This window comes from Macaca thibetana, chromosome 5 (assembly GCF_024542745.1).
Source record: "Macaca thibetana thibetana isolate TM-01 chromosome 5, ASM2454274v1, whole genome shotgun sequence".
Taxonomy (NCBI): domain Eukaryota; kingdom Metazoa; phylum Chordata; class Mammalia; order Primates; family Cercopithecidae; genus Macaca; species Macaca thibetana.
The window spans coordinates 134,567,630-134,581,700 of NC_065582.1; the positions used below are offsets into that span (position 1 = coordinate 134,567,630).

The 14,071-nt window shown below is 44.7% G+C and overlaps 2 protein-coding genes across 7 annotated transcripts in view; one reads left to right on the top strand and one right to left on the bottom strand.

Annotated features, from left to right (window-relative positions):
• Window positions 1-120: 120 nt before the first annotated feature.
• Window positions 121-5,789, bottom strand: HNRNPDL (heterogeneous nuclear ribonucleoprotein D like). Of its 5 annotated transcripts, XR_007725638.1 has the most exons (9): window positions 4,802-5,789; window positions 3,836-4,004; window positions 3,576-3,737; window positions 2,972-3,103; window positions 2,687-2,801; window positions 1,964-2,134; window positions 1,530-1,622; window positions 1,059-1,163; window positions 121-376 (listed from the first exon to the last, which is right to left on the bottom strand). XR_007725638.1 is itself a non-coding variant. In XM_050790160.1 (8 exons), the coding sequence occupies exons 1-7, from the start codon at window positions 5,242-5,244 to the stop codon at window positions 1,552-1,554; spliced, it is 1,263 nt and encodes a 420-aa protein (XP_050646117.1). In that variant the 5' UTR covers window positions 5,245-5,789; the 3' UTR covers window positions 121-376; window positions 1,530-1,551. The 5 variants fall into 5 exon arrangements, 3 of the variants coding, with proteins under 3 accessions (XP_050646117.1, XP_050646118.1, XP_050646119.1); XR_007725639.1 differs by lacking the exon at window positions 1,964-2,134; XM_050790160.1 differs by lacking the exon at window positions 1,059-1,163.
• The window catches only part of ENOPH1 (enolase-phosphatase 1), a 35,900-nt gene continuing 27,346 nt past the window's right edge, over window positions 5,518-14,071 (top strand). For both annotated transcript variants that reach the window (XM_050790168.1, XM_050790167.1), the window contains exon 1: window positions 5,518-6,467. In XM_050790168.1, coding sequence (XP_050646125.1) covers window positions 6,384-6,467 — 84 coding nt within the window. In that variant the 5' untranslated portion in view covers window positions 5,518-6,383. The remainder of the gene's footprint in view (window positions 6,468-14,071) is intronic.

The window sequence follows — 14,071 nt, forward strand, 5'->3', positions numbered from 1 at the left end:
AAAGGACCACAGTTTCTCCGTATGAACCAATACTCTCTACAAAATCAACTGTGCCTTAATTATTGCTTATTTTAAATTACATTTTTACAGAGCTATGTAGTACCTGACGCAAAAAAGCAATCACATAAGGAAGCATTTATTTGAAGTTTAACATGAAATGATACAAATAAAATGTGTATAAACAAATCCACATTGAGTCATAACACAGATAGCAAAGGACAAAGTAAAAACAAAGAAAACTAATTGGCAGCTATATACAGTTGGACACAATCGTGTCTTGTACACTAGAAAGTCTTTTACAAAATAATCATCTTAGATCAACAGAAGACCAATCTTCAATGTCGTCCTGCAAGATGGGTTACTTTAACATCTCCTCCTAAAAACAAAAACAAAATACCAATTAGATTTGTGCAACTCTGACAAGCTTTTAAAGGTCCACTTTCATGAACTGTTTTAAGTCCTCACTTTATTCTTTTCTTCAATAATTAAAGATCATATGCATATTTATTGGCAAAATACAGTTTGGGTAGTCAATAAACTCACCCTGGAGTTCCCAAATAATAATAAATTCAAATCTATTCAGGAAAGAATCTGGGAATACAATCTTCCCATATTCACAGGTTCAACTATGCTAGATTAAGGTCTACTAGAAGCATCTCTAGTAACCCAAGTAAAATGCTATCACAAACACCAATTTCTAATAAGCTTATTACAAGAACATAAATTGAATTGTGCATATGATCTTTAATTTATATCCCAGATTTAAAAGTTCTTGTTTTGGTTTGTAGATTTCACTATTAGCTATAAAAAGAAAAAGCAAGCATTAAATCTTAAAAGAATGAACACTTAAAATGAGGCTCCACAATTGAAATACAACACTAAACAGAAGACCAAAATGATTAAGCTGTAAAAAGGCATTTATGTATTTTAACTCCTGTAAAAAACCATTTAAGTTAAGTTTAGACACTTAATCTCCAAAAAGATTAAAAAAGAAGCCAAAGTCTGAAGTTTTCCACTTTAATCTTTACGCTGGTACATGAAGTTGGAAGAGACCATACCACAGGACAGCGTTTTCTGGTGTATGCCTTGCGCTCTGCCCGCAACGTGCGACCCCCAGAGATAGACGTGGTCAGGGTGACACACGGCCTGCAATGAAGTTCCCGCTGGCGGGTACAAACAAGGTATAATGTCAGAGTTAGAAGACAACATTCTTGTTTTCCTTAAGTTGTACCCATTTCAGTACTTTACCTGTTAATAGTTCTAAAATGTTTAATTATTCCTCTAGACCACCTGGTACACAAAAGCAAACAGAAAAACTCTTAAGTTTTTCTGCAATACTAAAGAAAGTGAGATAAGACTTTAAAGTTAAAGATCTATAGACACTTTAGGCAAAACAGGCTCATAAAGCAATTAAAAAAAATCAACAATTTAGTAAGAACAAGCTACATAGTATTTTGTTTTTACGTTTGTCTATTGATCTTTAAATTAAATTAGACATTTCTACTGTTTTCCTGTACTCTTATACACACCTGTTTTCTCCAATGTTCTCCTTTAGTATGGCTGGTAATTGTTTTGGTGATTGCCACCCCCTCGAGATGCCTTGCCATAAGTGCTCTGTTGACCTATTTTGAAAACACAGAAATTTCATTAAGATAGTTTTCTACAAAACTGTTTCTTTACAAACACACTGAGAAATGATTAAATCTACAAATCTTTGCATGCTAAATAAAAAGTATTAAAATATTAAGATATTTTAATACCCATTATAAGCTAGTCGTAAATCATACATCCTAGTTCATTTATAACCACCAGACTATGTTAGTATAATCACCCTATGATTGTAACATGCCTCAAACACTTAACTCCAAACAGAAAGCCCGTACACACAATTTCAGAACAGGATTGTATGTTAACAATGAATTTTAATACCACTGGTTTATAAAATTAAGTTAAATATTCTTACCACTGTAGTCTGCATATCCCTGTCCATATCCATAGTTCCCATAGTTATACCCAGTATAATCATATCCGCCATAGCCACTATAGTTTTGATCACCACCATAGGCACTATTGTAATTTCCATATCCTTGATCATAATAGTTATTAAATCCTTGGTTCCAGTTTTGGCCCTGACCTGAAACAATGCACAATGATTGTTAGGAAACAACTTCTGACCCCCAATTCTAACATAAAATGATGCGTTCTTGTCTCTCACTCTGCAAATCTTAAAGGGCAGAATGGACATATATAGCGCTATCTGCTTGAAAAACTATTCTTCCAGCTGTTATTAAAAAAGGGGGGCAGAAAGTCCAATTGTGCCAGTATCAAACTTCCTAAATTTAATGGAAAATCATTCAATTTTCCATTAAAGCTGAAGACAGGTATACTGTTCTGTTTAAAACAAGGACTCCTGCCCAAGAAAACCTATCACGCCATGGCGCATCATGTAATGGTACACTTTTCCTGTCAGTGATGACACTAATTGTCAAAGTGGCCATACTTTTAACAGTTTTTTGAAACCAGTGAGCTCACAACAAAAACCACCACACACAACCCCCACTAAGCTGAACATTTTCCTCCCGCTGGAATTGTTTTAAGTTTAAAGTTTTAGTTTCGTACAGGACTACTCATATTTAGCAGTATACAGCTTAAACCATGGAGTCATATTCCAAGAATTAAGTCTCACCTCGGCCACGACCCCTCGTACCACCTCGGCCACCAGCCGCAGCACCTCTTCCACCTTTTTGTTGTTGCTGCTGCTGCCTATATACCTCTTTGGGTTGTGCAACTTTGATTTCACACTATAAACAAATTAAAAAACACGAAAACAGAATTTTTACTCAAGTTCTAAAATTTAATCATTTTATTTTTCTCAAACACATTGAGAAATTTCAAAAACTAAAAGATAAAAAAATAAAAAAGAAAAAAGAAATCCTTAAAATTTTCATTTAAAGTACGTAAATGGCTTTACCTTCCCAGAACCAATTTGATGGTATCTGCTTTCTAACAATTTTTTTACTGGCTCTTCATCGGTGTATGTGATAAAACAAAATCCTCTTCTCTCATTTGTTTTTGTATCCATGGGAAGTTCAATATTTTCAATCTGAAATCGAGATGCACACTCAAGGTCATCCCATAATTGTAAAATGCTACCAGAGTGTCAGAATGCCACAGGTACTTTTCAGGCTTCAACTTAAACATGTTATTCTTATCAGGTGACTTCTATACAGACATCACTGCTTTATGATCAACATCAGCCTTCAGTGATTTGTTGTATATTTGAAGCATTGAGAGAAAAGTAAAACATCCTTTAATATTATTTTGTACCCCAAAGATGCCACTAACTAACAAGTCCAAACACCGACCACATTTAAGTGCCCATGTTTTGGCTAAATTAAGATAGTTGGGTTTCCATCAGAGCAGCAATCAAATCAAGGTACAGTCCCTGGAAGCGACTTGAGCAGTCATTTAATCCTACCCTCATACGAAACATGAATCTGCCCTGTATAAATCGGACCAGGATTAAACATTTTATAAACACATCAAGCTTAACATGTGTAAACATAATCACACACCTCTCCAAAGGCTCCAAAATATTCTTTAATTTGTTCTTCAGAAGTATCCGGGCTCAATCCACCCACAAAAACCTTTTTGGGGGGTTCTTTCCCTTTTAAAGCTTTGGCCCTTTTGGGATCTATCAATTTGCCATCCAGTTTGTGTTCTTTCAGTTCCAAAACCTACAAGACAGATTTATTTAATCTGACAGCAGCATATAACCCCCAGAAAAATGTGCAAAACACTACAAAAGCAGCACAATGCAAAACACAGTTCCTACCTTATCAACACTAGCAGCATCTTTGAAAAGCACAAATCCAAATCCTCTTGATCTCCCAGTGACTGGATCTGTTTTAATTGTGCAGTCTACAACTTCCCCAAATCGAGACAAATACTCTGTCAGATCTTTTTTGCTTGTATCCCAGCTCAAGCCTCCAATAAACATTTTACTAGAAATAAAAGGTTTTTTAAAAAATTAACAGTAACTCAAATGATCCTTCAGTTCTGGAATTAAATCGTAGAATAAAAACAGGAACATTTATCCCCTAAGTGTAAGCAATTTAATCCATGTTTACATTTAATCTATGTCACACAAAAATCCCAATATCCCAACAAAGTTACTCAAACCAGCGGACAGCTCGCTCTCCGCACTACATAAAGCAAAACTCAAAGGAGACCAATAAAATATAGTAAAGGTTCTGCCCAGATTGCTTCAGCTACAAGGCCCAACTTCCTAGATGAATCCCTCACATCTTATCTTAGGTCCATCCTCGTCCTCAGCTGTCAAGCCAACGTTCCACCCAGAGAACTCATCAATCATAATACGTTTTGTGAATCTGGGTACCAGTCGCCTGCTTGTGCCCGAACTCAGAGTCCTCTAAAACTCTTCCCAGGAAAACCGCGCCGAGTGGTAACAGAGACACAATGAAGAGGCGTCGGCAGCTGCAGCGAGCGGCGCTGGGAGGCCGGCCCCTCCCCCCCGGGTCCCACGCGGCGCCTGCGCGCTCGGGACAGAGACGCCGCCGCCCTCCTCCTCCAACCCCTCCGCCCTTCCCCCACTCTTCCCGGGTCTCTCCAGTCACCCCCTCGATCTCTTACTTTCCTCTTCCCTCCAAGCTAGTGGGGCCCAGAGGGCACGCGGGGAATCGACTCTGAGAAAGAATGGGGGCAGCGCGCGTCTCACGAGGGACGAAGGGCGCGTGCGGCGCGCTGGGGGAGGGGGAGCGGGGGAAGAAGCGTGCGGTACCCGTCATCCTGCTGATTCTTGCTCGCGTTTATCTTGGATCCCTCTGCGAATTCTTCTATGTTGCTGTACTCGTTCATATCCTCCATAGTGGCGGAGCTGTTGGCAGGGGGGTGCTGGCGCGCAGTCCGGGTCGCGGCAGCAGCGGCGGCGGAGCGTTGTATGGAGCTGGATTTAAAATGGCGGCGGAAGAGATCCGGGCGCCGCCTGCGCCCTCCCTTTATAGTCGCCCCGCCCGCCAATCGGGAGGGCTGCTGGGCGGTGACGTGGCGCTGGGCCCGGCGCGCCCCCTGCCGGGCGGAGCTGGGAGCGAGTGAAGGGAGGAGCGGGGCTAGCTGCCGCGGCGCCCGCGGCCGCCAATGGGAGAGGCTGCGGGAGGCTAAAGTAGCGGGAGCGGAGGGGAACAATGGCGGCGGCACATGGGAAAGCCGGGGCGGGACCTCCATCGCGGCCCTCCCGGCAAGGAGAGAGGCCACGCGTGAGGGGACGCGGGCTTGGGAGAAGAGAAGAATCAGAAGAGAAAAACGAAGGGGCGTAAAGTCCTGGGGTCAGCAGTCCCGAACAGAGCCGACGCAAGGCCACAGTCCCTCTTGCCTTGGGAGCCTTTGTCTCTGGCGTCCGGTCCAGCCCACTCCTACCAAAGAGCCGTGAACCCCGCCTTTTTCTGCCCTCGGTTCGCCAGTGCGGAGCCGCTGCGGCGGCCGCTGCTACCGACTAGCACCGCGGCCGGGCTACTCCGGAAAAAGGCGGACTGCGCCCGGCGCTGGCGACTGAGGCGGCGAGCGCGCTTGCCCGCCGCGCGCACGCGTGTTTTGTCCTCGAGCTGACAGGAACCAGCCGAACAGGAAGCGGGCGCGCGACGGCCCCTCCGGACAGCGCAGCGCGGGCGTCCCTTCCGCTGTGGCCACGGGCGCGCGGGCCGAGGGGGCGCAGCGAGGCCTCCTGGCTGATCGGCCGAAGCCCGAGCCCCGCGCGGCCTCTCTGGCAGGCTCAGGCCGGGAGGAGGGGCGGAGGCTGGCCAGATGACTGTATCTGTGCAAAGACGGAGGCGGTGGGCGGGGAGGGGGCTGGATGCAGTAGAGGGCAAGGGGCACTCACATCCCCGGCGCGCCACTCGCGGGGCTCCCTTCTGCACGTGCCCCGGGCCTCTCCCGCTCGCTCAACCTGTCTGCGGAGGGCGCACTCTCGCGCATCCTGCTCCCGCGTTCGCTTCTTTGTTCCCGCCCACGCGAGGCCCATTTTGACGGATCGCGTTCGAGGCCCGACGGCGACCAATTGGCGCTGGGCTTTCGCACCCCGCCCCGCCGAACCCAGCACGGCCCGCCCCTTTTCCTGCCCACGTGGTCTCGGGCTCCTGCCCCGTCCTGCTCACGAGTTCAGGGGCTCCTGGGCGGCCGCCTTTTCCAGTGCCAGGTGTGCAGAGGTGTTCTCTTCCCTACGCGCGGCGGGCTGCACTTGGTCGCTGGCTCCAAGATCGCGCGGGGCCGTCGGAAGCCCAGCACGGTACCGGGGGCAGCAGCCGCAGCCGGCGCCGCCCTCCACCCTCCCCGACTGCAGGCCGAGTCCCGTAGCATCCGGTAGGGAAATGGTCGTGCTTTCGGTCCCCGCCGAAGTCACCGTGATCCTGTTAGATATCGAAGGTACCACAACCCCGATTGCTTTCGTGAAGGTGAGGGGCGGAAGGGAGCGGGGATGTTACTTCTCCTTAAAAACAGTTATTATTTTTTTCTAAGTATTGCAGGCCTTGCATTAGAGACGAGGGTTAGGAGAGGCGGTGTGGCTTTGCCTCTTCTGTGGAATGGGGAGGGAGGAGAGAAAGCCTGCGGCGGGTGGCGGGGATGCTTTTCCTCGCGGCACTAGCTTCTCCCTCCCCCGCTCTTGGGCTTGGTTGGATCCAGATGGGTGGGAAGGGATGGAAGTTGAAGCTAAAAATCGCCGAAGGGCAGGTAAGCCGGGGCGGGGTGTGACCGTGCGGGCCTCCCGACCCGGCAGGTGTGCACCCGGTCGCTTCCGCCGGTGAGCGCAGCCTTTCTGCTCCGTCGGGCCTGGTGTGGCAGCGGCAGCGATTTAATGGTCCTTGAAGCTTCTAATCTCAAAATGGAAAGACTGAAGTGTCAAGAGGAGTCTTCAGGTGGCCCTGGTGTCGGGCAATCAAGGTTCTTCTTTGCCTCTTCCCACTCTTGCTGTTAGTGGCCAAACTGCACGCTGTATTATTTTACTCTGTTAGGCTCTGTGGTCCACAGATTTTTTTGAGCGATAGGACACGTTTAGATTCCGTTCACTTTCCTCAGAAAACCGTAGAAGCTTGAAGCTCTTATCCAGAGCGTTCCTTCTAGGATGTCATTGTGAACCAGCACTTGTCTGCACCTCAGCTTACAACTTAGCGGATTCCTTCTTTATTCTTTGTCTGTTAGAATAAGTAAATATGAAATGTTACTTTAATTTTTGAAAGAATTCCTCAGGCCTTGTCTTTTTATTTGGCTCCCTGAGGTTTAAGAATTCATTGCAGGCCGGGTGCGGTGGCTCAAAGTGCTGTAATCCCAGCACTTTGGAAGACTGAGGCGAGCGGATCACGAGGTCAGGATATCGAGACCATCCTGGCTAACACGGTGAAACTCAGTCTCTACTAAAAATACAAAAAATTAGCCGGGCGTGGTGGTGGACGCCTGTAGTCCCAGCTACTCGGGAGGCTGAGGCAGGAGAATGGGTGAACCCGGGAGGCAGAGCTTGCAGTGAGCCGAGTTAGAGCCACTGCACTCCAGCGTGGGCGACAGAGCGAGACTACGTGTCAAAAAAAAGAAAAAAAAAAAAAAAAGAATTCATTGTAGATACAAGTACTTCTTCTTAGAGGTGCTTGCATACACAATCATAGTCGAGATATACAAAGTATATTACAAAGTAGGAAAAATCCATTTTCCAAGAAACCGAGCAGCTTGGGTTTTAAATTCTATTTTAGTTTCCATTTAAAAAAAATTACCTGTGAATGAGGCTTTTTTTTTTTTCTTTGAGACAGTCTCACTCTGTTGCCCAGGCTGGAGTGGAGTGGAGTGCAGTGGTGCAGTCACAGCTAACTGCAGCCTGGACCTCGCTGGGCTTAGGGCATCCTCCTGCCCCAGCCGCTGAAGTAGTTGGGACGGAAGGGAGAGCCACCATGCCTGGCTAATTTTGTATTTTTTGTAGAGACGGGGTTTTGCCATGTTGCCCAGGCTAGTCTGGAATTCTTGGCCTCCCAAAGTGCCAGGATTACAGGCATGAGCTAAGGCGCCTGGCCTGAATGAGTTTCTTGATGTAGGTTATAATATAAAATCCATGTATGCTTTTAGGACACCAAACATAACAACCACTTAAAATTCTTTTAGAAGAATCACAGTACCTTGACATCTTAGCATAGGTTCAGAAGAAATCGAGTTTAGCATTTTCTCCACGGTTTTCATTTTTGTTTTGAGGCGGAGTCTCGCTCTGTCACCCAGACTGGAGTGCAGTGGCATGAGCTCAGCTCCCTGCAACCTCTGCCTCCCAGCTTCAAGCGATTCTTCTGTCCCAGCCTCTCCAGTAGCTGGGATTACAGACATGTGCCACCACATCCAGCTAATTTTTGTATTTTTAGTAGAAAGATGGTTTCACCAGGCTGGTCTCGAACTCCTGACCTCAAGCGATCCACCCACCTGAGTCTCCCAAAGTGCTGGGATTACAGGCATGAACCATGGCGCCCGGCCTCTTCCCCACATTTTGTTTTGTTTTTTTGTTTTGTTTTGTTTGAGACAGAGTCTTGTTCTGTCTCCCAGGCTGGAGTACAATGGTGCACCTCCGCCTCCCGGGTTCAAGCGAGTACAGTGTTGTTCCTCCGCCTCCTGCCTCAAGCGATTCTGGTGCCTCAGCCTTCTGAGTAGCTGAGATTACAGATGTGCACCACCACGCCCGGCTAATTTTTGTATTTTTAGTAGAGACACAGTTTTGCTATGTTGGCCAGGCTGGTCTGACTTCAGGTGATCCGGCCTCATCGGCCTCCCAAGAGTGCTGGGATTACAGGCGGGAGCCACCGCGCCTGACCTTCTCCACGTTTTTAATCACACCAGAGACCTTTGCGGAAAATTCCAGGACAAATACTGATGATTGATTAATTTCCTTTTTTTGGATTGTGACAGAGTAACTGCTTTCTTGGTTTTCAGAGAAAAAAGGAGTCCTCATTTTTGTTATTTATAGTTAACAGCTCACTCGTTCCATTCTGACTCTCTCTTGCTTTCTACTGTCATCAGGAGACCAAAGATTTAGGGAATAAGAAACCTCATACAAAATCAATTTTGCATCAAAACATAATACCCCTCCCCCACCTTTTCCCCCAAGTGTGTCTTCTGCTAGATGACATTATGAGCCACTTCTTGGAATCTTTGTGTCTGTGGCAGACTTATTCTGAAATCCGAAAATAAAAATGTCTTAGTTGCCTGAATAAATTTTTCTGAGTTTGACGCTAGGCAATGTGCAAATTCAATGCAGGCTGCAAAAGAATGATTCAGGGATCTCATTTAAAGGATAATTTCTTATGCCCTGTCCTATAATACTATCTATTGTTAGTTATTAATATTGTTGATCTATTATAATCTAATCTATTATTATGATTTGTTAGACATGCATTTATCAAAACCATTGTTCCTAAAAGTATGTTTAAAAGAAAGGTCTATGTGGATGTTTGGTAATTATGGTAATTATGTAATAAAGGATTCCATTAAATGCACTTTTGGGAAATGCTAGTCAGAATGAATGCAAATAGATTTCTTTATTGCATGACTTCTCAGAACCTTCAGTATCATACATATATACACACATACACACTTTGTGAGATTTCAAGAGAGTGACATTTCACAAATCTACCTGAACAAAAAACTTAGTAGAGTATCTCAGTGACTAATCTTTTAAATACCTTTTAAAGAGATGCTGAGTTACATTCTTGAATCTGAGCACGGACGGAGAGGTTGAGCATGGGAGTTGAAAGATAATCTACTTGGAGCTTTAAAGTCAGAGTAGGTGTGTGAACTTGTAGCCCTTCCTCCTGTGGAATGATGGAAGGAAACATTGAGTACTGTATACATGCAGTACTCGATCCTTGACTCATTCTAAAAGACTGTGTACGCACTGTGTCTACACTTTACTTAGGATGGAACTGAGGCTCTGAAAAGTTGAAGAAGATGCCTGGGATTTGAACTCAGATTGTCTTATTCATAAAAACTCTTATTTTTTCCATTACTGCACTCAGCCTTGGAAACGGGACCCTCCTGTTTGTCCTGTCTCCTTTGCTTGGCTGCTGTGTATGTTAAATGACACAGTTAGTATGAGAGTCCTTTAATCAACGTGAAGTACTGTACTATAAAAGTATATGGTAACAAGCTGGATGCGGTGGCTCGGGCATGTAATCCCAGCACTTTGGGAGGACAAAGCAGGTGGATCTCTTGAGGTCAGGAGTTCAAGGCCAGCCTGGCCAACATAGTGAAAGCCAGTCTCTACTAAAAATACAAAAATTAGGCCAGGTGTGGTAGCTCATAATCCCAGCCCTTTGGGAGGCCGAGATGGGATGGGTGGATCACTGAGGTCAGGAGTTCAAGACCAGGCTGGTCAACATGGGGAAATCCCCATCTCTACTAAAAATACAAAAATTAGCCAGGCATGGTGGTGAGCACCTGTAATCCCAGCTACTTGGGAAGCTGAGGCAGGAGAATCACTTGAACTCGGGAGGCAGAGGTTGCAGTGAGCCGAGATTGTGCCACTCCCTTCCAGCCTAGGCAACAGAGCAAGACTCTGTCTCAAAAAAAAAAAAAAAAAGAAAGAAAAAAATTAATAAATAATTCAAAAATTAGCTGGGCATGGTAGCGCGCGCCTGTAATCTCAGCTACTGGGGAGGCTGAGGTGGGAGAATTGCTTGAACCTGGGAGGCAGCAGTTGCAGTGAGCTGAGATAGTGCCACTGCACTCCAACCTGGGTGAAAGAGCGAGACTCTGTCTTAAAAAAGTATATGGTAACAAATTTTCAGTTTATACCACGTCTTTGTGTCTTGCCTGAGGATCATTGCAACTTGTAGGGAGTAGAGCTGCAGCAGAGCCCAGTTTTCCTTAGATGTTCCCGCTGCATCTAAGTCCACCACTACCATTCTTGCCCTTTACCACAGGACACATACCTCTGGTGTTTGTTCTTTTTTGTTTTTGTTTTCTGAGACCAGGTCTGCCTCTGTCCCCCAGGCTGGAATACAGTGGCACGATCACAACTCACCGCAGCCTTGGCCTCCCAGGCTTAAACAATCCTCCTACCTCAGTCTCCTGAGTAGCTGGGACCACAAGTGTGCACCACCACGCCCAGCTAACTTATTTTTTTTTTTTATAGAGATGGGGTTTCACAGTGTTGCCCAGACTAGTCTCAATCTCCTGAACTCAAACAATCTTCCCTTCACGGCCTCCCAGAGTGCTGGGATTATAGGCATGTGCCACCATGTTCAGCTAATTTTTAAAATTTTTTGCAGAGATGAGGTCTCACTGGGTTGTTCAGGCTGGTAAAGCATTTTCAGAAATAGTGAATTCATTCTTGATTATTTAACTGTGCTTATAATTTATGTCCTCTTAAATATATTCTAATAATGTATTTTAGAAGATAATTGGGGGGAGTGTTGCAGTTGACATCTTTCTTATGAAAACTGCTATATTAAATTATGGTCTTTCTAGGAAGGCAGCTTGAAGTCTGATAGTTATCTCCCAACTTTGGTTAAACATCCATTTGATAAGTATTATTACTTGTGTTATTGCCAGCATTGAGAAGTGTATGATGTGCACTCTGCTCACACGATGAAACAGCTAGAATAAAGCCTACAAAGGATGGCAAATTGGAAGCATTCTTCTACCTGTACTATTTATTACTGACACCAGTAACTGTAATAGGATCTCTTTCCCTATCTTCATTCAGTCTACAGATTTAGGCTTTTTCATCTGCAAGGATGGGTTACTAGGATATGTTTTGTTTATAAAGGTGGTGATGAAGGTTAAATGCAAAAGCCTTTGAAAATTATGAAGTCCTATAGAAACACTGATTATAACGCAGGAAGTATCAGACTGGAGGAAATAGAAAGTACTTATGAAGGAAGGATTAGTAAGGAAAAGAGGGAACTTACATTTCCTGAAACCCACCATGCTTCTAATTACTTCCACCATGTTTACTCCCAGTTAGTCTGCTCCTTATTGCCCTACCCAGAGATACATTAAAAATAAGATGCAGGATATTGTTGATCTCTAAGAATTTGTGGAAGCACTGGAATGGCAGATAAGTAGTTATTGATGGGTTGATAAACCACTGCCCCCTTCTCCCCAACCTTTTCTACTGCTTAGGGCAGTGTTTCCCAACTACATTCATGGTAGTATGTGAGAGGATTTTTGTTGACTTGGCTTGAAACAAGGTGAGGAGTCTTTGGAGAATCACTGTCTTGCGTATATCAAGAGGTGGATAGAGCCTTAGCCTTGGTAGTTCACACCTGTAATCCTAGGACTTTGGAAGGCCGAGGTGAGAGGATTGCTTGAGTCTAGGAGTTGAAGACCAGCCTGGGCAACGTAGCATGACCTTGTCTCTACTAAAAATAAAAAAAGTTAGCCAGGTGTAGTGGCATGTGTCTGTGATCACAGCTACTCCGGAGGCTGAGGTAGAAGGATCATTTGAGTCTGGGAGGTCAAGGCTGCAGTAAGCCATCATTGTGCCACTGCAGTCCAGCCTGGATGACAAAGCAAGACCCTGTCTCAAAAAAAAAAAAAAAAAAAAATGGTGGATAGAAAGCACCTCTAGCCTCCTCTGGAAGGAAACTGTCCCACCTAGCTGGGAGGGGCCTCACCTAGGATTCAGGAGACCTGGGCTGCCTACCACACGAGCCTTAGACAATCTGCTCACCCAGCCACCTGTTAGTTCCCTAAAGCTGGGACTGTCATGTTCATCCTACTCTCACACAGAATATATTGTAATGATTATCATCATCATCATCATCGTTGGAACTGAAAGAATCTGCATTAAGTAAATAATTCAGGCTGGGCACGGTGGCTCACCCCTGTAATCCAAACACTTTGGGAGGCAAAGGTTGGAGGATCACTTGAGGCTAGGAGTTTGAGACCAGCCTGGGCAACATAGCAAGACCACGTCTTAAAAAAAAAATTATAAAAATAGAAAGCACCTCTGGCTTTGATTTCTGGTTCCTTATTTTTCTAGAACCTTCAGTATTGTAGCATTAGCATAATCTTTCCAGCCTAATCAATCCTTCTTTCCTTTCCCTCACATTTAATTGAATACCTGTCATGTTCCAGGATATGGTAGGGATCCAGAGTCCTTAAGACCCAACCGTCACCCTCAGGGAACCTAGAAAGGAAGACAGTTACATAAATAGGTTACCTTTGCACAATCACAGTCCTCTGTAGTCTCCCATTGGCTGTGAGATGAGAGCTCAACAAATTGGGTTTTCCAACTTTCTATCCCTCTCTTCCTTTACACTTTACATAGCTGAACATGCACATTCCAATCATGCCCTTTCTTGCTGCCACCATTCTTCCAACTTGGAATGTCATACCTTTTCCTCCCCAAGTGTGGGGCTCATGCACTCATTAACTTAAAAAAAATTACTTATTGTGCTAAGCTGTGGGAATATGGAAGTAAGAGCTACCTCTGCTTGTAAAGGACCTATTTAAGCACGTCCTCTGTACTCATTGTCAGTACCATGTATAGTGTTTGCTACTGGAGCCAGTAGCTGACTTGTGATGTTGCATGTGTGTCCTCTTTTCCAGGCTATATGGAACGCTCCTCAAGGGCAAGGACCAGAGCCTCACACAGTGCTTACATATCAGGCATGCCGTACATGCTGGGTGATGGTGATATGCATTCTGGAATGGGTGTGGGAGGGACTGGGATTCAGTTTCTTCCACACTCTACAATCCTTGCTATTTCAGATTTCCTCAAGGTGGTACTTTATTGTATTTGGACGATTTAACTGAAAGTGTTTCTAGAGTGGCATTGGAATTCATTGACTCAACATTTCCAAAACCTACAAGTTTTAGAGGATGAAACCAGCTGATAATGGAAATTAAATGTCATAAAAGAGAAAATTTTATTAACAAAATTAAGATAAAAAGTGAAATATGTTATTCTATAGAAACTTGCATCTGTTAATGTAAGACTAGAGGAAAGGTTTTCCTACCCTCCCCAAATATTCTTCCTAGAAAATTAGTTCACCTTGATTATAAAATTGCAGATAAAGAAGAGTATGAT

Bases quoted from the DNA above. Each gene is read 5' to 3' on its own strand.
- HNRNPDL (XM_050790160.1), bottom strand. From the start codon at position 5,244: ATGGAGGTCCCGCCCCGGCTTTCCCATGTGCCGCCGCCATTGTTCCCC. The intron at 4,005-4,801 runs GTACCGCACGCT...TTTTATTTCTAG, and splicing joins AAGAATCAGCAGGATGACGG to TAAAATGTTTATTGGAGGCT. The intron at 3,738-3,835 runs GTAGGAACTGTG...TCTGTCTTGTAG, and splicing joins ATGCTGCTAGTGTTGATAAG to GTTTTGGAACTGAAAGAACA.